This window comes from Mirounga leonina, unplaced genomic scaffold, assembly GCF_011800145.1.
Source record: "Mirounga leonina isolate KUSES-001 unplaced genomic scaffold, KU_Mleo_1.0 Mir_168, whole genome shotgun sequence".
NCBI lineage: Eukaryota > Metazoa > Chordata > Mammalia > Carnivora > Phocidae > Mirounga > Mirounga leonina.
Window position 1 is genome coordinate 49589676 of NW_023270426.1, and position 24320 is coordinate 49613995.

At 37.1% G+C, this 24320-nt stretch overlaps 1 protein-coding gene across 1 annotated transcript in view; it reads left to right on the forward strand.

Annotated features, from left to right (window-relative positions):
* Positions 1 to 24320, forward strand: part of SCAMP1 (secretory carrier membrane protein 1) — a 123678-nt gene that overhangs the window by 90449 nt on the left and 8909 nt on the right. Inside the window, exons 7-8 of the mRNA XM_035014708.1 lie at positions 4508 to 4609; positions 14790 to 14907. Of these exons, the coding sequence (XP_034870599.1) occupies positions 4508 to 4609; positions 14790 to 14907 (220 nt within the window). The remainder of the gene's footprint in view (positions 1 to 4507; positions 4610 to 14789; positions 14908 to 24320) is intronic.

Here is a 24320-nt window from a genome sequence, read left to right on the forward strand (position 1 = left end):
AGTAGGACTTCCTTAGTAGGACTTGAAAACATATTCTGTATTTTCTAATAGATTTCTTAACTAGAGGCTGTTATTAGGCAATTGCCGCTTCTAGAATATATCTGTGAGTTTGGAACAAAGAAAGATCCTTCTTTGGGAACTGAAGCAGCTTTTGTGAAGCCTTTAGACATTATGTAGGAAGCTCTTATTCAGAGTATATATTCCCTTTATAATTTTAACCATTTTGATAATATGGTTTCTTGGTAAACAGGTAATGAAGTAAAACTCAAACAAGAAAAAGAATTCTAAGTTAGGATCTTTTTCTACTAAAGGGATAGGGAAATAGAAATATATTTTAGCAGTACCTATTTGAAAAGAGTAAAAAAATTGATTAAAAGTGGTATTTGTTTACCAAGTTTTAGCCTGGAGAAATGAAGCGTACATGGGATTTCTATTTGTTTTTTTTTTTTTTTTTAAAGATTTTATTTATTTATTTGAGACAGAGAGCATGAGAGGGAGGAGGGTCAGAGGGAGAAGCAGACTCCCCGCCGAGCAGGGAGCCCGATGCGGGACTCGATCCCGGGACTCCAGGATCATGACCTGAGCCGAAGGCAGTCACTTAACCAACTGAGCCACCCAGGCGCCCTTCTATTTGTTATTAATAAAAATAGCAATATTGTGAACTTTTTGTTGCTTGTTTGTTTTTTGTTGGTTGAGTTTTCTAAGTTTTATGGTCAGTAAGTAATACCAACTTTGGTGTAATATATTACTAATAAATTACTGTGAAAGGTGGAACCATTTGATTTAAATCTAATATAGAAAAAACATTCATGAACCACTAAAATCTGCTTTTTTGCACTTTGGAGAAATGGCTGATTCTAAAGCAAGGAAAATACTAAATAAGCAGAGATCAGGTACTTAAGCAAATAGAATCTAAAAGGCTAAAGCTGGAATAGTTTTAGCAACAAAATAATGATAGTGTTTAATTTTAACCTAAAGAATGAAATAAATATCCATGAGTCCATACTGATAGGAAAAAATGATGAATAAACAGATGGAGCTGAAAGGACAAATCTTACATACAGAATTCCAAATAATAATTGTGGATTCTTCTCTTTCTAAGGGTTAGAGCTTAACTGTCCTCTATTTTAGTGTGGGGTAGACTTAGTGATTCATCTTAAAAGCTGAGTGCATGTTTGCCAGGCAGGAAAGAGGACTGTATTGGGCATTTTAGACACAGTGTAAATAAAAGCATTGAAATAGCAAGACATATTCTTCCAGTCTATTATGAAGATACACACACACAAACACTGGGTTACATTATTTGAACTTCATCCTGTTCTTGGTGGATCATACATTAGAAGATATAAGCATCAACTAAGGAACCTTCCTGTAAAGACAGTTTTACAATATGACATGGAGGTGGATCTTGAAATAAGAGACTGAGAAGCAGTCTAGATTTGAGGAGAAACAAAAGTAGAAGTGGGTAATATTATAGAAGCCAAGGTCAAAGAGTGTTTAAGGAAGATCTTTAGTGTCAGATTCCATTAAAAAAAAATAGAGACTTGAGAAATTTGGTTTGGAAATTCATAGATTGCCCATGATTTTGAAGTACCTCTGGAGGAATAGATGAGGAAAGGCCAAGTTACAGTGGGTTGAGAAGTGAATGAGAAGAGGGAAGTAGAGGAAATCAAGACTTACTGAAGGGAAAGAGGGAGATCAAGTAGGTGGAAGTTTAGCAGGGGAGATAGGGTTAAAAGAAGGCTAGTTGAAGATGAGAACTATGTGTTTATACACTGGGAAAGATCCTAGTCGAAGAACTGAAGACACAAGCTAGGAGAGAAGATAAGTAACTACATAAATAGAGTGCTCCAGAGGAACTAGAATGATGGACTGAAGATTTTTATGCAAGTGTTAATTTTGAAATGAGTGATACTTCCTCCTCACAGATAAGCAATAAGGAGGATTGGTGGTATATATAAACTTTGAAAATCATTATATGGAGAAGAAAGTTGAGGTTTTCGTCTCTGGTGAAGAAAACAGTTTTATGTTGAGACTGAGAAAGTTGAAATGTTAAGGGCCTTGAAAAATGTGTTTTGGGGTTGGAATGGTCACTGTGATGAAAAGAAAATGGAGTAAATTTGGGATGGTTGAAAATCTTGCCAAACAAATCAAATCCAATAATATGTTAAAAGGATACCATGTCATAATCAAGTGGGTAGAACTTTTCCAGGAATTCAAGGCTGGTTTAACATTTAAAATTAATTAGCATAATTCACCATATTATATGATTATCTTGATGTAGAAGCATTTGACAAAGTACAGTACTCAGTCACTCATGATGAAAATATTCAGTAAACTTAGAAAAAAGAGAACTTTAGCAGGGCACCTGGGTGGCACAGTTGGTTAAGTGTCTGACTCTTGTTTTTGGCTGAGGTTGTGATCTCAGGGTTGTGGCATCGAGCTCTGTATCGGACTCTGCACTCAGGGTAGAGTCCGCTTGAGACTCTCTCTCCCTCTCCTTCTGCTCCCTGCCCCACCCCCCCGTGTGTGCTCTCTATCCCTTTCTCTAAAATAAATAAATAAATCTTAAAAAAAAAAAAAAAAAGAACTTTCTCCACTTGGTCAAGAGCATCTATGAAAAACTAACAGCTAACACCATACTTAATGGTGAAAGACTAAATCTTTCTACCAAGATCAAGAACAAGATAAAGATGTTCATTCTCAACACTTCCATAAAACATTGTTGTGGAAGTTCTGTCCAATATAAACAGGCAAGAAAAAGAAAGAAAAGCATCCAGATTAGAAAGGAAGAAGTAAAACTGTCTTTATTTGCAGATCATTTGGTCATTTGTGTAGAAAATATAAATGGAGACATATACTTTGTTAATGGTTGGGAAGACTTGATGTTATTGTGGTGTGAATTCTCTCAAAATGGATCTGTAAATGCAATGCAATTTCAATAAAAACCCCAGCATGATGTTTTATAGAATCAAACAAGGTGATTCTAAAAGGCATATAGAAATGTAAAAGCCTAGAATAACCAAAACAACTTTGAAAAAGGACAAGAAATTTGGAGAGCTAACATTACTTAATTTGAAGACTTAATAGGAAACCCTTGAAAGACACTCTGCAAAGAATGAAAAGATAAACCAGAGACTGGGAGAACAATCCTGCCAAACATGTATTTGATAAAGGACTGGTACATGCAAATGCACAAAACCTAACAGAGGAAAAAACAGTTAAAACCTTGGGAAAAGATTTTAACAGTCCACCACAGAAGATAGATGGATGGCAAAAGGCAATGAAAAAGAGCTTAATGTTAGCTATTAGGAAAATGCAAATTCAAACCAAAAGAGATAGTTATTATATACCTACTAGAATGGCTAAAATTTAAAGGATTGACCATACTCAAGTGTTGGTGATATGTGGAGGAACTGGCATACTCCTACAGTGCCACTGGGACCATAAAATAGAATAACTCCTTTGGAAAACAGTTTGGCAGTTTCTTAAAAGGTTAAACATATACCTATCATGTGATCTAGCCATTCTACTTTTAGGTAGTTACCCAAGAGAAAAGGAAATTTATGTTCATGTGAAGACTTATACATGGATGTTAATAGCCTCTTTATTTGTAATAGTAAAACACTAGAAACTATCTAAAAGTCTATCAGTAGGTGAATGAATTGACAGACTGTGGTGTATCTGCACAGTGAAGTGCTACTCAGTGAAAAGGAATGAACTCTTGATGCGTGCAACAAAACGAGTGAATCTCAAAATAATTGTGCTGAGTGAAAGAAAGCAGACAAAGTATATACTGTATGATCTCATTTATTTAAAATTCTAAAATATGAAAACTATAGTGACAGAAAGCAGTGGGTGGGATGAAGAGGGAGGGATTATCAAGGTTCACAAGGAGACTTTTGGGGAATGCTTACTATTTTGATTGAAATAGATGCATGGGTATATACATATGTCAGACCATATCAAATTGTGTATTTAAAATTGGCAGTTTATAATGGGGCGCCTGGGTGGCTCAGTCGGTAAGTGTCTGCCTTCGGCTCAGGTCATGATCCCGGGGTCCTGGGATCGAGTCCCACATCGGGCTCCCTGCTCGGTGGGGAATCTGCTTCTCCCTCTCCCTCTTCCTGCCACTCTGCCTACTTGTGCTCTATCTCTCAGTCAAATAAATAAAAAAATCTTTAAAAAAAAATAGTTGCAGTTTATTGTATGTTAATTAAATTCAACAAAAGTCTTTAATAATTTAAAAGGAAACAAAAACTTTTTTGCCAAGATGTTTGTGATACAGTTGAAAAGTGAAAGGACAAAAAATGAGTTAAAATGTCATCGAGTATTTGGAAAAAGGGTTCACATACATTATCTTGGTAGCCTTAAGTAGTTGCCAGTGGTATTTTTATTTCTCAGTGTTTGATTGTCTTTCTTCATGTGAATTGTGAATATAAAGGTATTGAGAAAAATGACACTTTACTCTTCTTTCTCTCCCCCCCCCTTTTTTTTTTTTTTAAAGGAGTGACAGTTCATTCAGATTCTTTGTATTCTTCTTCGTCTATATTTGTCAGTTTGCTGTTCATGTACTCCAAGCTGCAGGATTTCATAATTGGGGCAACTGGTAAGTCATTTACTTTAATTACTCTAGTTTTAATCTGTTTATCTAGTATCTCTACATAATTTTGTCTTCCTAAAAATAGTTAACATAGAAAAGACAGATTAGCAAAAGTAAACAAATGTAAAAATAGTAAAAAATGCAATTTAAAAAATGTCAAAGGCATGTAACCTTTGGGCAAACCATTCTACTGAAAATTATGTTGCCATTTTTTAAAAACAGCATATTATATCTAGTTTAAAAATGTGTATATAAAGGGCACTAAGAGGAAGAGTAAAAAGGATACTGAGGAGTGGTCAAATACCTGGGCCAAAGATTGTGGAAGGGAGAGAAAAGAACTTCTAGGACTTTAAGGAAAAGGGTATCTATTATGTGTAAAGCACTATTTTAGGTATAGAGACATATGTTTCCATACACACACAAATACACACATATGCACATGGACACTTACCTTTGAAAAATGGGATCCCTGCAATGCTCACTCTGTGGGAGACTCTCAGAAACTGAAACTAAATTATTTAGACTCAGGCTAGGAGATAATGGCAGATGGGTATGGCTCTTCATACACTTTGGAGCAAACATTCCTTGAATGAAATGGTGGGTGGAAGAGTACACATCTCTAAAATTATCACTCCCTGTCTTCTATTATAATTGAGTTGCATACTGTTGAATTCTTATAAGCAAAAGTATGTACAAGGCAACTTTGCTGCAGTGTTTACAAAAACTAAGGATGTAAGTAGAGTATATTGAAGACTTAAATTTAGTGTGCTAGTTCTGAATCACAGTGGAGACTGGCAGTCAGACAACTATAGGTAGCTTTGTGGATCCCTTAATGCTCATGCATACATGCAGAGAATTTATGTGGATACTTCATTATTTTTTTTTTAAGATTTTATTTATTTGTGAGAGAATGAGAGACAGAGAGCATGAGAGGGAGGAGGGTCAGAGGGAGAAGCAGACCCCCTGCTGAGCAGGGAGCCCGATGCGGGACTCGATCCCAGGACTCCAGGATCATGACCTGAGCCGAAGGCAGTCGCTTAACCGACTGAGCCACCCAGGCGCCCTATGTGGATACTTTAAATCAGTTCTAAAAAAACCCATACATTATCATTTCAAATAGTGTATTTAGTCTTTGGCATATGGGGGAAAGGAAATGTTTTAAATGTTTAATTTAAAAATATACTGCTTATGTTAACAGCACAAGTTTTTTTTATTCTTATGAAATTGAAGTAATTTCTTTTCCTTTTTAGCACAAATTTAGAAAGAAGTGTTAAAATTGAGCATAACACTGTGTAGTGGCCACATAGCACAGTAGACTGCTAGTGAGGGGGGCATATAGGATGATGTGTTTTAAGATATCTAGACCTCCTGTGATTCAGCAGATTTTTAGAAAATTAAAAATTTTTATTTATTTTGAGATAATTGCAGATTCACATAGTTATAAGAAATAATACTGTTTACCCAGTTTTTTCCATTGGTAACATCTTGCAAAACCATTGTGTCATGTCAAAACCAGGATCTTGACATTGATAGAGTAAAGATAAAGAACACTTCCATCACCAAAGGATCTCCCATGTTGCCCTTTTAGAGCACATTCACTTCCCTCCTGCCCTCATTTCCTTGTTAACCCCAGTAGTCACTAATCTGTTCATCATTTCTATTATTTTGTCATTTCAAGAATGTTATATAAATGGAATCACAGGGTATGTAACTTTTGTCTTTTTGTGCTTGGCATAGTTCTCCGGAGATTCATCTAGGTCATTGTGTGTATCGGTAGTTTGTTCGTTTTTATTCCTGAGTAAAACTGTGGATGTACTACAGTTTAATCATTCACCAGTTGAAGGACTCTGGACTCTTTCTAGTTTTAGGCTTAGCCTCTGTAAACATTTGTGAACATCCATTTTCACTTCTCTGTGATATATACCATAGAGTATAATTGTTGGTTCATATGGAAATTGCATGTTTAGTCATTTTTTTTTTTTAAGATTTTATTTATTTATCTGAGACAGAGAGAATGAGAGAGACAGAGAGCACATGAGAGGGGGGAGGGTCAGAGGGAGAAGCAGACTCCCCGCCGAGCAGGGAGCCCGATGCGGGACTCGATCCCGGGACTCCAGGATCATGACCTGAGCCGAAGGCAGCCTCTTGACCGACTGAGCCACCCAGGCGCCCCGCATGTTTAGTCATTTTTAAGAAACTAACAGACTGTTTTTCAGAATGGCTCTGCCGGGTTACATTCCCACCAACAATGTATGAGTGACTTAGCCTTCATGTCCTGACCAGCACTGGTGTTGTCACTTTTTAAAGTTTTAGCTATTCTGATAGATGTATAGTGATAGCTCACTGAGGTTTTAAGTTGTATTTCTCCAGTGACTCAAGATGTTGAACATCTTTTCATGTGATTATTTTCTTCTTTATATTCTCTTGATGAAACATCTTTTCATGTCTTTTGCTCATTTTCTTTTTTTTTAATTTTTAAAAATTTTAAAAAATTTTTTAAAATTTTATTTTGTTACGTTAATCACCATACATTACATCATTAGTTTTTGCTGTAGTGTTCCATGATTCATTGTTTGTGTATAACACCCAGTGCTCCATTCAATACGTGCCCTCTTTAATACCCATCACCAGTGGTGCATGGATGGCTCAGTCATTAAGTGTCTGCCTTCAGCTCAGGTCATGATCCCAGGGTCCTGGGATCGAGCCCCACATCGGGCTCCTTGCTCAGCGGAAAGCCTGCTTCTCCCTCTCCCACTCCCACTGCTTGTGTTCCCTCTCTCGCTGTGTCTCTCTCTCTGTCAAATAAATAAATAAATAAGTAAAATGTTAAAAAAAAAACCCAAACCAATCACCAGGCTAAACCATCCCCCACCCCCTACCCTCTAGAACTCTCAGTTTGTTTCTCAGAGTCCATAGTCTCTCGTGGTTCATCTCCCCCTCTGAATTCCCCCCCTTCATTTTTCCCTTCCTACTATCTTCTTTTTTTTTTTTTTAAACATATAATGTATTACTTCTTTCAGAGGTACAGGTCCATGATTCATCAGTCTTACACAATTCACAATGCTCACCATAGCACATACCCTCCCCAGTGTCTGTCACCCAGCCACCCCATCCCTCCCACCCCCCACCACTCCAGCAACCCTGAATTTGTTTCCTGAGATTAAGAATTCCTCATATCAGTGAGATCATATGATACATGTCTTTCTCTGATTGACTTATTTTGCTCAGCACAATACCCTCTAGTTCCATCCACGTCGTTGCAAATGGCAAGATTTTGTTGTTGTTGTTTTTGATGGCTGCGTAATATACCATTGTATATATATACCACATCTTTTTTATCCATTCATCTGTCGATGGACATCTTGGCTCTTTCCATAGTTTGGCTATTGTGGACATTGCTGCTATAAACATTGGAGTGCACGTACCCCTTTGGATCTCTACATCTGTATCTTTGGGGTGAATACCCAGTAGTGCAATTGCTGGGTCATATGGTAGCTCTATTACGAACTTTTTGAGGAACCTCCATACTGTTTTCCAGAGTGGCTGCACCAGCTTGCATTCCCACCAACAGTGTAGGAGGGTTCCCCTTTCTCCGCATCCTCGCCAACATCTGTCATTTCCTGACTTGTTAATTTTAGCTGACTGGTGTGAGGTGGTATCTCATTGAGATTTTGATTTGGATTTCCCTGATGCCAAGCAATGTTGAGCACTTTTTCATGTGTCTGTTGGCCATTTGGATGTCTTCTTTGCAAAAATGTCTGTTCATGTCTTCTGCCCATTTCTTGATTGGATTCTTTGTTCTTTCGGTGTTGAGTTTGATAAGTTCTTTATAGATTTTGGATACTAGCCCTTTATCTGATATGTCATTTGCAAATACCTTCTCCCATTCTGTCGGTTGTCTTTTGGTTTTGTTGACTGTTTCCTTTGCTGTGCAAAAGCTTTTTATCTTGATGAAGTCCCAATAGTTCATTTTTGCCCTTGCTTCCTTTGCCTTTGGCGATGTTTCTAGGAAGAAGTTGCTGCGGCTGAGGCCGAAGAGGTTGCTGTCTGTGTTCTCCTCTAGGATTTTGATGGTCTCCTGTCTCACATTTAGGTCTTTCATCCATTTTGAGTCTATTTTTGTGTGTGGTGTAAGGAAATGGTCCAGTTTCATTCTTCTGCATGTGGCTGTCCAATTTTCCCAACACCATTTGTTGAAGAGACCATCTTTTTTCCATTGGACATTCTTTCCTGCTTTGCCAAAGATTAGTTGACCATAGAGTTGAGGGTCCATTTCTGGGCTCTCTATTCTGTTCCGTTGATCTGTGTGTCTGTTTTTGTGCCAGTACCATACTGTCTTGATGATGACAGCTTTGTAATAGAGCTGGAAGTCCGGAATTGTGATGCCGCCAGCTTTGCTTTTCTTTTTCAACATTCCTCTGGCTATGCGGGGTCTTTTCTGGTTCCATACAAATTGTAGGATTATTTGTTCCATTTCTTTGAAAAAAGTGGATGGTATTTTGATAGGGATTGCATTAAATTTGTAGATTGCTCTAGGTAGCATTGACATCTTCACAATATTTGTTCTTCCAATCCATGAGCATGGAACGTTTTTCCATTTCTTTGTGTCTTCCTCAATTTCTTTCATGAGTATTTTATAGTTTTCTGAGTACAGATTCTTTGCCTCTTTGGTTAGATTTATTTAGGTATCTGATGGTTTTGGGTGCAATTGTAAATGGGATCGACTCCTTCATTTCTCTTTCTCCTGTCTTATTGTTGGTGTATAGGAGTGCCACTGATTTCTGTGCATTGATTTTATATCCTGCCACTTTACTGAATTCCTGTATGAGTTCTAGCAGTTTTGGGGTGGAGTCTTTTGGGTTTTCCACATAAAGTATCATATCATCTGCGAAAAGTGAGAGTTTCACTTCTTCTTTGCCGATTCAGATGCCTTTTATTTCTTTTTGTTGTCTGATTGCTGAGGCTTGGACTTCTAATACTATGTTGACTAGCACTGGTGATAGTGGACATCCCTGCCGTGTTCCTGACCGTAGGGGAAAAGCTCTCAGTTTTTCCCCATTGAGAATGATATTCTCTGTGGGTTTTTCATAGATGGCTTTTATGATATTGAGGTATGTACCCTCTATCCCTATACTCTGAAGAGTTTTGATCAAGAAAGGATGCTGTACTTTGTCAAATGCTCTTTCTGCTTCTATTGAGAGGATCGTATGGTTCTTGTTCTTTCTTTTATTAATGTATTATATCCTATTGATTGATTTGCAGATGTTGAACCAACCTTGCAGCGCAGGGATAAATCCCACTTGGTTGTGGTGAATAATCCTTTTAATATACTGTTGGATTCTATTGGCTAGTATTTTGGTGAGAATTTTGGCATCCATGTTCATCAGGGATATTGGTCTGTAGTTCTCCTTTTTGGTTCCGTCTTTGTCTGGTTTTGGGATCAAGGTAATGGTGGCCTCATAAAACGAGTTTGGAAGTTTTCCTTCCATTTCTATTTTTTGGAACAGTTTCAGAAGAATAGGTATTAATTCTTCTTGAAATGTTTGGTAGAATTCCCCTGGGAAGCCATCTGGCCCTGGGCTCTTGTTGGGAGATTTTTGATTACTGCTTCAATTTCCTTAGTGGTTATAGGTCTGTTCAGGTTTTCTGTTTCTTCCTGGTTCAGTTTTGGTGGTTTATACATCTCTAGGAATGCATCTATTTCTTCCAGATTATCTAATTTGCTGGCATATAGTTGCTGATAATATGTTCTTGTATTTTTTTGGTGTTGGTTTTGATCTCTCCTCTTTCATGGTTTTATTTTTTTGGGTCCTTTATCTTTTCTTTTTGATAAGTCTGGCCAGGGGTTTAATCAATCTTATTCTTTAAAAGAAGCAGCTCCTAGTTTCGTTGATTTGTTCTACTGTTCTTTTGGTTTCTATTTCATTGATTTCTGCTCTGATCTTTATTATTTCTCTTCTCCTGCTGGATTTAGGCTTTATTTGCTGTTCTTTCTCCAGCTCCTTTAGGTGTAGGGTTAGATTGTGTATTTGAGACCTTTCTTGTTTCTTGAGAAAGGCTTGTATTGCTATATAGTTTCCTCTTAGGACCACCTTTGCTGTATCCCAAAGATATTGAACAGTTGTGTTTTCATTTTCATTTGTTTCCATGAATTTTGTTAATTCTTCTTTAATTTCCTGGTTGACCCATTCATTCTTTAATAGGATGCTCTTTAGCCTCCATGTATTTGAGCTCTTTCCGACTTTCCTCTTGTGATTGAGTTCTAGTTTCAAAGTGTTGTGGTCCGAAGATATGCAGGGAATAATCCCAGTCTTTTGGTACCAGTTGAGACCTGATTTGTGACCTAGGATGTGATCTGTTCTGGAGAATGTTCCATGGGCATTAGAGAAGAATGTGCATTCTGTTGCTTTGGGATGGAATGTTCTGAATGTATCTGTGAAGTCCCATTTGGTCCAGTGTGTCATTTAAAGTCTTTATTTCTTTGTTGATCTTTTGCTTAGATGATCTGTCCATTTCAGTGAGGTGGATGTTAAATCCCCTACTATTATTGTATTGTTGTCGATGTGTTTCTTTGATTTTGTTATTAACTGGCTTATATAATTGGCTGCTCCCATGTTAGGGGCATACATATTTACAATTGTTAGATCTTCTTGTTGGGTAGACCCTTTAAGTATGATACCGTGTCCTTCCTCATCTCTTATTACAGTCTTTGGTTTAAAATCGAATTTGTCTGATATAGGATTGCCACCCCAGCTTTCTTTTGGTGTCCATTAGCATGGTAAATGGTTTTTCACCCCCTCACTTTCCATCTGGACGTGTCTTTGGGTCTAAAATGAGTCTCTTGCAGACAGCATATCGATGGGTCTTGTTTTTTAATCCAATCTGATAGCCTGTGTCTTTTGATTGGGGCATTTAGCCTATTTACATTCAGGGTAACTATTGAAAGATATGAATTTAGTGCCATTGTATTGCCTGTAAGGTGACTTTTACTGTATATTGTCTCTATTCCTTTCTGGTCTATGTTACCTTTAGGCTGTCTCTTTGCTTAGAGGACCCCTTTCAGTATTTCTTGTAGGGCTAGTTTTGTGTTTGCAGATTCTTTTAGTTTTTGTTTGTCCTGGAAGCTTTTTATCTCTCCTTCTATTTTCAGTGACAGCCTAGCTGGATATAGTATTCTTGGCTGCATATTTTTCTCGTTTAATGCTCTAAATATATCATGCCAGTCCTTTCTAGCCTGCCAAGTCTCTGTCGATAGTTCTGTTGCCAGTCTAATGTTTCTAACATTGTAGGTTACAGACCTCTTGTCCTGAGCTGCTTTCAGGATTTTCTCTTTGTCTCTGAGACTTGTAAGTTTTACTATTAGATGTCGGGGTATTGACCTATTTTTATTGATTTTGAGGGGGATTCTCTGTGCCTCCTGGATTTTGATGCCTGTTTCCTTCCCCAAATTAGGGAAGTTCTCTGCTATAATTTGCTCCAGTATGCTTTCTGCCCCTCTCTCTTCTTCTGGGATCCCAATTGTTCTAATATTGTTTCATCTTATGGTATCACTTATCTCTCGAATTCTGCCCTTGTGATCCAGTAGTTGTTTATCTCTCTCTCAGCTTCTTTATTCTCCATCATTTGGTTTTCTATATCACTAATTCTCTCTTCTGCCTCATTTATCCTAGCAGTTAGAGCCTCCATTTTTGATTACACCTCATTAATAGCCTTTTTGATTTCGACTTGGTTAGATTTTAGTTCTTTTATTTCTCCAGAAAGGGTTTTTCTAGTATCTTCCATCCTTTCTTCAAGCCCAGCTAGTATCTTTATAATCGTCATTCTGAACTCTAGTTCTGACATCTTAGTAATGTCCATATTGATTAGGTCCCTGGCAGTCAGTACTGCCTCTTGTTCTTTTTTTTTGAGGGGAGTTTTTCAATCTTGTCATTTTGTCCAGAGGAGAACAGATGAATGAGAGAACAAAATGCTAACAGGGTAACAATGACCCCAGAAAAATATACACCAAACAAATCAGAAGCAACCTGAAACTGGGGGAAAAGAAAGGGATAGAAAGAAAAAAGAAAAAAAAAAAAGAAGAAAGAATATGATCAAATATGATCAGGCTGGTGAATAGATCAGTGCCATACACTAGATTTTGGGCATATTTTGGTCTGTTAGAAGAAAGTGCCTCCCAAAATTTTAAAGAAAGAAAAACTTATATATGTACAAAAATAAGGGTAAATACGATGAAGGGATAGAATATGATTGTAAAGATGAAAATTATAAAAGATTTATAAAAGGAATTGATAAGTTGGTTGAAAAAAGAAAGAAGAGAAATTAAAAAAAAGGAGGGGGCAGAATGTGATTAGATAGGAGACTAGAAAAAAGCCATACACTACAGATTTAGGATATATTTTGGTCTGTTAGAAGAAACTGTATCCCAAAATTTTAAAGCGAGTACAACTTATATACATACACACACCAAAAATAGGGTTAACTACAATGAAGGGATAGAATATGCCTCTAAAAATGAAAAATAAAGATTTTTAAAAAGGGGATTGATAAGATGCTGGTTGAAAAAGGGAAAAAGAAAAATTCAAAAAAAAAAAGAAAAAAAAATTAAAAAATTTAACTTTGAAAGACTGAAGAATCAGGGGAAAAAAGCCATGAATTCTATGTGCAGTATTTCCCTAGTGCTGCCGTTCTGAGGTTCTCATTGATCAGTAAACTTGGTCTTGGCTGGCTGTTCTTGCTGATCTTTTGGGGGAGGAGCCTGTTGCCTTGGTTCCCAAATGTCTTTGCCAGAGGCGGAATTGCCCCGCCCTTGCCGGTCAGGCCTGAGTAATCTGCTCGGGTTTGCTCTCGGGAGCTTTTGTTCCCTGCAAGCTTTCCCTATAGCTTTGGAGGATGAGAGTGAAGATGGCAGCCTCCCAATCTCCGCTCTGGAGGAGCTGAGAACTGGGGGTCCCACTCCTTAGTGTGCCCCCAGAGAAAAGCAGTCAGTCGCTTCTGTCTCCCCGGTCTCTGGCCGCACTCTGTGCTCCCCCGGCCTGTGACTGAGCGTTTCTATCTCTGGCACCCGCCCCGTGTGGAGTCTCCAAACCCAGCAGATCCCTGTGGTGTGCTCCCGAGCCGCTCCTCCCGGGGGAGGCAGGGGAGTCTCCCTGGATCTGCCGCTTGTTGGGTCCCTGCTGGAGGAGCAGTGGCCTGACTGTGCTGTGGATCACGGTTTATGGCAACCCTAAGCTGAGAGCCCCACTCCTCGGCTCTGTCTCTGCAGCCGGCTTCCCTGCTCCAATATCCGAGAGCTCTGCCACACTCAGGCACCTCCAGTCTTTCTGTTACCCCAAGGGTCCCAGGACCACACTGTCCCAGCGAGGGTTCCACCCCCTGCTTAGCCACTGGAGCGATGTCCCTCCGCTGAGCAGACTTCTACAAGTTCTGGTTTTGTGCTCTGCTGCTCTATCACTAGCCCGAAGCGGCTGACGGAGGCCCCCTCCCCCGCTTTCTATCTTCCCGAATATCGCCTTAGATTCACTTCTCCGCACATCCTACCTTCCAGAAAGTGGTTGCTTTTCTGTTCAGAGAGTTGCTGCTCTTATTTTCTTCGATGTCCTATTGAGTCTGTAGGTGTTCAGAGTGGCTTGATCCCTTTCTAGCTGAATTCCTGGGACCAGACGAAATTTAGGTCTCCTACTCCTCCACCATCTTGCTCCTCCCCCTTTTGCCCATTTTCTAATGGAATTTTTTTCTAACCGTTGAGCTTTGAAAGTTCTTCATATATTCTCGGTGCTAATTGTTGGTTGGATATACAGGTTGCAAATATTTTCTTCCATAATTAAGCAGAATTTAAAAAGAACTGAAAGTAATAATGAGCTCATATGCTGAAAAAAAAAAAGTAAAATCTTGTGGTACACACTTAAGGCTCTGGTACTTAGTGTTGGATTTGCATTCAGACTGTACCATTTATTAGCTGTGTGACTTTGAGCAAGTTAGTGAATATCTCTGACTGATGCTTATCTGCAAAATAGAGATTTAAAACAGCATCTATTTTATGGAATTGTGAAAATTGAGTTAATATGAAGATCTTGAATATTGCCTGGCTTATAAGTGCTGAATATGTATTGGTTACTATGTTATTTTTTTTTAAAAAAGCATGCATTCACTTACTTGTCTAATACTTTTTTTAAAAATTACTTCTTAGTGGTTGGATTTCATCCCTTACTGGCCTCAACCAAAGTATTCCTGTTGGAATTATGATGATAATCATAGCAGCACTTTTCACAGCATCAGCGGTCATCTCACTAGTTATGTTTAAAAAGGTAAGTGATTTGTACCTCTGTAAATTTTTATACTTAATCTTGTTCAGTTCCCATGTTACCATTTTACTCTTAATTCATTGTACTCTCAAGCTGTTTTGTTGTTCATCTTGAGCATCTGTGCTCTCTTATGATTACCTTTTACAATTATGTTAAGCATAAAGAAAACTTCATCACATTTTTAACTTCCTGTAAAAAGGAAGTATCTTAAAATCCTGTTAGCTCAAGGTTTTTTTGATGAAGAGTCAACCTCATTTAAAAAATTTTGGAATTAAAAAAAGCCTTCTAATTTCTTTTTTTTGAATATAAAGCATATTAGCCTGATTAATACATAGAAGTAAATTCGTGTGGAATGTGCATTTTATTTGTATTTAAAATTGAAAGACATGAAATTAGGAATATAAAGTAAGCTGGTGAGAGGTTTGGACTGGGTTATAACATGAATTTGTTTTTAGTGACTGCCCAATTATCTTACCTATACTTCTCGTATAAAATTCCCATGGCTGTTTTCTTAGCCTTAAGAAAATCATTACATAGGGTGAGAGGGAAATCAGTGGTTTTATTTGTTTATTGAAAGTTTTACTGTGTCTCAGATACATATTTTTGATATTCTACATGTGTTCAGACATGTAGGTTCTACATGATATCAAACCCTGGGAATAACCCCTGTGTTTTAAGATGATAAAGACTTTTTGATGGGTCTCACTTTAAAGAAGATAAGTCCTTTGAACAGTTTTTTCTTTATTTTTTTCCTGTCTGGTAACTTGAGAATATGTACAAGGAATACTTAGAAATAACTGTACTTTGTATTTAAGAACACTTTGTACTCCTGAAATACTTTTCTTGTGCATTTGCCTTTTATTCTCAAAACTCTGAAGACTAGGCTGTGTTCTTTCTGCCCATATTTTGCTACTCATTTTTTCTCTTAAAAGCTATTACTTCTTTTCTAAACTACACACATGTACTATCGAAACTCAGCTTCCCAAAGTTACTAAATTCTGTAGCCTTTTTGCAGTTACCTTTTTCCTTGAACTCTGCAGTCTTCTACACTGCAGGTGGCCCCTCTTCCTCAGTCTTTGTAATTGTGTTCTGATTCTTCTGCCTTTGAGGCTGTTCTTTCTTCTTCATTTCTTTGTCCAGCTCCTAAGTACAGGTCTTCTTAAATGAAATCAGTTCTCTGCTCTTTGTGCTATATAGTCTTTTTCCTTGGAGATTTCAATCTCTCCCATTTTTTGAGTTCCTTCTCTTCTCTGTCGTGGGTGCCCTAGAATCTTGGAGTTGGAAGACATAATGCTTTGCCTAAAAATGTACTTGCTTGATCGGGTGAGTGTTTAGGTCTCCAGTTGGTCGGTATCATCATCTTACAGTAATGCGTCAGTGACTCATCAATTCCTTCTCAGAACTAGCTCTTTTTCCAGAAGTTCAGATTCATAGTCAAGAAACATTTATTAAGACCACATATTATATGATTTCATTTATATGAAGTGTCCAAAACAGGCAGATCTCTAGAGATAGAAAATAGATTGTTGGTTGTTTTTGACTGGGAATAGGGCAGAGAAGGATTGCTTATGGTCATGAAATTTCTTTTTGTGGTGATGAAAATTAGATTATAGATGATATATTCACAACACTATAAATAAGTACTAAACCCCATTGAATTCTACACTTTAAGAGGGTAAATTGTTGATTATGCAAATTTTATCTCGGGAGCTATTTTTAAAAGAGGAACATTTATTAATTACCTACTATAAATTTGGTGATGCTAAGTATTTTCTCATGATTCCATTTAAATTTATTTCAGCACTTTGACTGCTTTTGTCAGTGTTTTCATTACTTTTTAAGTCACTTTCCTAGATACTTTCTTAGCATCTTTTTCATCTTTTTCTTCCTCTCCATTCCCAGCCTCATCTAGCCCAGAATTTTTTTGCAAGTCACTCACACTCCCAGCTTCCTCCAGTCTGTTTTGTGTGTAGTTAAATGTTAATCTAAAAAAACCCCAAACTCAGCACTCTGAAGATTTTTCAAGTGGACTGAGTTGGGAATGGGATTTTGGTGGTTATGGGAAGTAGGGCTAGTAGTGACCTTTTACTGCTCCTAGAACCAGACTTTCTCCTCTAGTCAAACTGTATTTCTAAGTTTCTTCATATATATCACATATGTTCCTTTGTCCCAGTTTTTGTTCATGCTAGGCCTCTTGACTGCTGGGTTGCTTCATCTTCTATGCCAGTTGAAGACCTATGAGTGTTCTTTCAAGATCTTCATGCCTCTTTCACAGAATCTCTCATTACTCATGTCTCCAGGATTAGGTCATCCTCTCTTTTCTTGGGGAACTTACTGTAGGTATTACTCACTGCAGCATCTGGGCACAAGCCACTTTATATACCTTATATTCTGGGTACCCAGCTTGTTAAAATTCGTCTGGGTGAACATGTCTTTTAGCATTGGAATGAATTAGAAGAGCAAGAGCTTTGGAACCATACACTCAGGTTGAAATTCTGGTGCCTTGACTTAGAGCTTTGTGAGCTGAGGCAGTCTTCTCTAACCACTGAGGTTCAGTGTCATCACCTGTACTCTAAGTTCCATGAGAGCAGAGACCTAGTCTGTTTTCTTTGAGGTTATATTTCTTACATCTGGAACAGTGACTGGCAGTGATTGGCATGTGATAGGCACTCAAAGTATTTGTTGAATGAAGGAAGGAATGGGAATAATAACTACTTCCAGAGTGTTAGGGTGAGGGTTAAGTGAAACAGGGAGCATAATTTGCACAGCACAGGGCTTTCTCAGTTAAAATTAACTATTTTTTTCTGGTCTTCTTGACCCCTTTATCAGTTTATATACAGGGTCTGGTGTAGTGTCTACTTTTATTTAGTAGATGCCTGTGTCAATCAGTGTTGTGTCAGAGAAACAGAATGAAGAGATTTATTGAAAGGAATTGGCTTATGTGGTTGTGGGGGCTTGCTAGGTTAGTCTAAAATCCATCAGGCAGGCAGTCAGGGAGGGTCAGAAAATCTCAAGCAGAAGCTGAAGTTCCAGTCATAGGTGGGATTTCTTCTTCCTCAGAGAAATGTCAGTTCTGTTCTTAAAGCCTTTCAACTAACTGGATCAGGCCTACCCACATAACTCAGAACCACTCATTTTCTTAAAGTCAAGTGATTAATAATCACGTGCACAAAATACCTTCACAGCAACACCTAGATTAGTGTTTGATTGGTAACCGAAGACTATAGCCTAGCCAAAGAAACCTGACCATGACAACATCTCTTTGGACATTTCTTTAATTATTCTATATGTATCATTGGGGGTGCTTTATAAAACTAGAAATGTAATAAGTTTAGAGTACAGTGGAGGGTTTTGTGGTATGTTGCAGATTCCATTCATTTGTTAACCATTTATGAGCATGTGTTATGTGTCAAGTACAGCACTATGTATGAGCTCACAGGGCATGGAGCCTACATACATACATACATATGTACATAAATATATATATATATGTAATATATATATGTATCTCCATATATATCTCCATATATATATATATATATATATGTGGAGAGAGAGAGAGAGAGAGAAGATATATGGGCATCAGGTTGTTTTCAACTTTGAATCCAGAGAGTATAAAATAATGCTGGAGCACCAAAGTATAAACACACAGTAGGCTTTTGGATGTATAAGTTGGGAGCAAAGGAAAGAGCTTTAGGCTGGATTTCTAGACTTGGGAAGTAACAACTTCTTGATGTAAATGAAGTCTAGAAAGTGGGTATGGTAGTGAGATGAGGGTAGAACATACTGCAGATCTGCTGAGGAAAGAATGTGGGGGATTTTAACCAGTGGTGATGGTGCGTATGTGGCACAGATTATTAATCCGGTCAGAGTGTGGAGAAAGTGTTTATTCTACAGCTGCTGTGGAACTGACTGCTGTGTGCAGCACTCTGAAGTCTTTGACCTGCAGCTTTTCCCCCAGGGACACAATTCTTTAAGATCCAACCCATTAAAGGAAAAGTTTTAGAGCCGTGCTGATTGTATGTCAGGCATTCGAAAGAACTATGACTGCTTCCCAACTAAATGTATTAATATGGGAGTTGTGCAGCATACTTTCTTTTGGTTGACCTTTTCTTACCTCATAGTTGAACTTACCAGTTAACTCCTTTTATACGTGTTCACTGTCAGTCAGTGCAATACCAGTCCCTGAACTTCTCTGAATCTCATATTCTAGGGGAATAGGAATTTAGATGAGATGATTTTCTGTATGATTTTATGAAGTACAATAAATGGGGATAATATAAGCTAAAATACAATTTGAGCTCAGATTTCATACTTGTAGTGGCAAGGATTTCTCTCTCTCTCTTTCTTTTAAGGATTTTATTTATTTGAGCGAGAGAGAGAGTACAAGCAGGGTGAACGGCAGAGGCAGAGGGAGAAGCAGGTTCCTTGCTGACCAGGGAGCCCGAAGTGGGGCTCCATCCCAGGACCCTGAGATCGTGACCTGAGCCAAAGGTAGACGCTTAACTGACTGAGCCACCCAGGTGCTCCTATTTCTCTTACTTTTGATAGAAATTGAGATCCAGTAAAAACGCCCAACAAACAGCTGAAAGCATACTGGCTGTTTCCTCTGTGTGTATGTAGCCATAGTTGCTAACCACTAGGGGTCAGGCTCTTCATAAACAGTTAATGCCCTCCAAAAGTTCCCAATGCACACTATTTGACTCTAGAATTGTTTCATTTTGTTAAGACTATTCTCTGTCTCCAGCCCCAGCTAAACATGCTTGGTGGTATATATTTATTTCATTTATAATGAATACAATTTTGAGAATTCTTTTGGCATTCTGATTTGGCCTTGCATAATCAGATTAGATTGTATCTAAAACGTATTTTTTTTTTAAAAAGGTCTTCTTTCGATAGTAAATAAATAGAATTAAGTTATAGTTTTGGACTAAGGAGGAGGTATTTTCAGTGGGTCATACCAGGGGAATTCAAAAATTTCCTTCTTTTAATTGGTGTAAGAGCCAGAATAACTTAGTATGGAAGAGATAAATAGATGATACATAATTTGTATTCCTTTGGGGACTTTTGAATGATTTTTCCGATGAAATTTAAGAAACTGTTCATAGACATGTGTGTTCACTTTAATAAAGTAATTACTAACTGATTTTTTAAGCATTTCAAAAGAATTTTAGAAAAAATTTATTTCAGGGGCGCCTGGGTGGTTCAGTCCATTAAGCGTCTGCCTTCGGTTTGGGTCAGAATCCCAGGGTCCCTGCCCAGCAGGGAGTCTGCTTCTCCCTCTGCCCCTGCCCGCACTCTCTCTCTCTTAGTCACGCTCTCTCTCAAATAAATAAGATCTTTAAAAAAAGAAAGAAAAAACTTATTTCACTTCCAAAAAAAAAACAAGTTTCCCTAAATGCTTGAAAATTTTTTTAAATGTCAGTATATCCATTCTGAAAATACTTCTGTGTGAGACTTTAGAATTTGGGTATATGATCCAGAATAATGACAAGTCTCATTGATTCGTTAAATTGGTGTTTTATAGTAAATGCTTTGTAAACACATCCTTATATGTAAATAATGGTCTTCTTAGATTAAAAGTGATGCTTTCATTTTCTTTGAAAGCACTGCTATTGTTCACTCCCTCTTTCTTTCTTTCTTTGGATCTAGGACAGAATGCTGATAATTTTACTATACTTTTTTTTATAGTCACAAATAGGTATACTTCTTTTGTCTCTCTCTCTTTCTCTGAATCATCCAACACTATCATTTTTCCTGATTGCAAATCAATTTCAGATGATTCACATTGCCTATTAAAATGCTGGGCCACATGCTTGTTATCTTCATCCAAGGTACACACAGGTACAGTAATACTTTTGAATCCCTAGAAAAATTGGCACTCTGAGCAAGTTGTTTATATCCTGTCCTTAAGTGGTATCCTTAGTATGTTCACTTTTTTCTGATTGCCCCCTATTTTTATTTTGTTATTCTTTTCTGTAAGTACTTAATAGATCCCAAATCAAGATTGGTATGTCTAAATTATTGAAAATCATCTTTACTTAGGCATGTTCAAATTTGTTGGCTCTGCTAATATTTATAATGCTATACATATATTTTATCTAAATAATCTTTATATGTTTATTTTTAACAAATCATGTTGAGCGACCATTTAAATTTACCCATTTAAAATGTACAATTCATGGTTTTTGATATTACATTATTTTTTCAAATTGTGATGAAATATATATAATACAAAATTTGCCATTTTAATCATTTGTAAGTGTATAATTCAGTGGCATTAATTACATTCACAATGTTATGTAACTGTAACCATTATTTCCAAGATTTTTTATCATGCCAAGCAGCGCTCTGCAGAGCAATAGCTCTCCCTACACCCAGCCCTTGGTAAGCTCTCATCTACTTTCTGCCCCAATGAATTTGACTATTCTAGATATTTCATATAAGTGGAATTGTAGGATATTTTACTTTTGTGTATGGATTATTTCACTTAGCATAAAGTTTTCAGGGTTCATCCATGTTGTATGTATCAGAATTTCATTCTTTTTTATAGCTGAATAATATTCCATGGCACATATGTACTGTATTGCTTTTATTAACCTGTGGATGGGCACTTGGGTTGTTTCCACCTTTTGGCTATTATAAATAATGCTACTCTGAATATTGGTGTACAGGAACCTGTGTTAATCTCTTTGCTTTGCATTCTTTTGGGTATATACTTAAGAGCAGTTACTTGGTGGTCAAATGGTAATTCAGCAGTCAGTGTTTTGAGCAACTACCAAAATGTTTTCTGCAGTGGGCTGTACTGTTTTACATTCCTGTCAGCGTTGTATAAAGTTTCCAGTTTCTCCACGTCCTTGCCAGTATTTGTAATATTCCATTTTTTTCTGATAATAGCCATCCTAGTAGGTGTGAAGTATAGTATGATCACTTTTAATTTTTAAAAATTTTTTTCCAAAACAGAGATCACTTCAATATGGTACAAATGATTACATAAAAATTCAGGGTTTTCACAAATAGATTATGCTGTCTTCTAAATTTACTCATTACATAGATGGGTATTCATACTTTATATCATCTGTATAAAATCATGTATATATTAATATAAATTTAAATCCTAAAGAAGACAGAGCACTCAACATTGAGACTTATAGTCAATGAAATGAAACAAATACAAATAAGGAGTTAATAGTAAATAAGCATAATAATATTTTTAACTGTTATTAAAATTTTTTCTGTTCTAAATACTTTTTATTTTTCTATCAACTGAATTACAGTTGACATACAGTATTATATTAGTTTCAGGTGTACAACATAGTGATTCAACATTTATAAACATTATGGGGGCTCTTGGGTGGCTCAGACAGTTAAGTGTCAGACTCTTGACTTCAGCTTAGGTCAGGATCTCAGGGTTATGAGATTGAGCCCCACATTGGGCTCTGAGCTGGGTGTGATGCCTACTTAAGATTCTCTCCCTCTCCCTCTGCCCCTCCCCCGCTCACGTGCATGTGCATGTTCTCTCTCTCTTAAAAAAAAAAGAAGTAAACATGATGAAATACTTTCCATGATAAGTAGTTACCATCTGTCACCATAAAAGGTTACACAAAATTATTGACTATATTTCCTATGCTGTACTTTACATCCCTATGATTGATTTATTTTGTAACTGGAAGTTTGTACCTGTTAATCCCCTTCACCTATTTTTCCCATCCCTTCACTTCTGTACCACCCCTTCCAATACTCCTCCCCACCCCACCCCCAGCAACCATCATTTTGTACTCTGTATTTATGAGTCTCTTTCTGGTTTTTTTTTGTTGTTGTTTGTTCATTTGTTTTTTAGATTCTGCATGTAGGTGAAATCATATAATATTTGTCTTTCTCTGACTTATTTCACTTAGCGTAATACCTTCTAGGTCCACCCATGTTGTTGAAAGTGACAAGATCTCATTCTTCTTTTGGCTGAGTAATACTGCATTGTGTGTGTATATACACACACACACATACACACACACACACCCATATCTTCTTTATCCATTCATTTATCAGTGTAAGATACTTAGGTTTCTTCTATATCTTGGGTATTGTAAATAATACTACAACAACCATAGGCATTCATACATCTTTTCCAATTAGTGTTTTGTTTTCCTTGGGTAAATAACCAGAAGTGGAATGACTGTATCATATGGTACTTCTATTTTTAGTGTTTTGAGGAATTCTCCATACTCTTTTCCATAGTTGCTATACCAATTTACATGCCCACCAACAGTGCAGGAAGGTTCCCTTTTCCCCACATTTTTGCCAACACTTGTTATTTCTTGTCTTTTTGAGGATAGCCATTGTGACTGGTATGAGGTGGTATCTCATTGTGGTTTTGATTTGCATTTGATGATTAGTGATATTGAGCATCTTTTCACATAGCTGTTGGCTATTTGTATGTTGTCTTTGGGAAAATGTCTATTCAGGTTCTTCTGCCCATTTTTTAATTGGATTTTTTTTTGTGTTTTTTTGAGTTGTATTGATTCTTTATATATTTTGGATATTAGTCTCTTATCATTTGTATTATTTGCACATATATTCTCCCATTCAGTAGATACTGCCTTTTCATTTTGTTGATGGTTTCCTTCACTGGGAAAAAGCTTTTTAGTTTGATGTAGTCCCATTTGTTTATTTTTGGTTTTGTTGCACTTGTCTAAGGAGACGTATCCAAAAAAATATTGCTAAGATTAATGTCCAAGAGTTTACTACCTGTGTTTTCCTTTAGGAGTTTTATGGCTTCAGGTCTTACCTTATGTGTTTAATCCATTTTGAATTTATTTTTATATATGGTGAAAGTGGTCCAGTTTCATTCTGTTGCATGTAGCTGTCAGTTTTCCCAACACCATTTACTGAAAAAACTGTCTTTTCCCCACTCCTTTGTCACTTCCTTCCTCCTTTGTCACAGATTAAGTAACCATATAAGAATGAGTTTATTTCTGGGCTCTGTATGATGTTCCATTATTCTGTGTGTCTCTTTTTGCGCCAGTACTGTACTATTTTGATTACCATAGCTTCACAGTAGAGCTTGAATCTGGAATTGTGATACTTCTGGCTTTGTTCTTCTTTCTCAAGATTGCTTTGGTTATTTGGGGTCTTTTGTGGTTCTGTATAAATGTTAGGATTATTCTAGTTCTGTGAAAAATACTGTTGGTATTCTGATAGGGATTGCATTGAATATGTAAATAGCTTTGGATAGTTTGGACATTTTAACAGTATTCTTTGAGTCCATGAGCATGATACATCTTTCCATTTGTTTGTATCAACATCAATTCATTTCATCAGTGTTTTATAGTTTTCATTATATGGGTCTTTTACCTCTTTGGTTAAGTTTATTCCTAGATATTTTTTTCTTTTTTGATGTAATAGTAAATGGGATTACT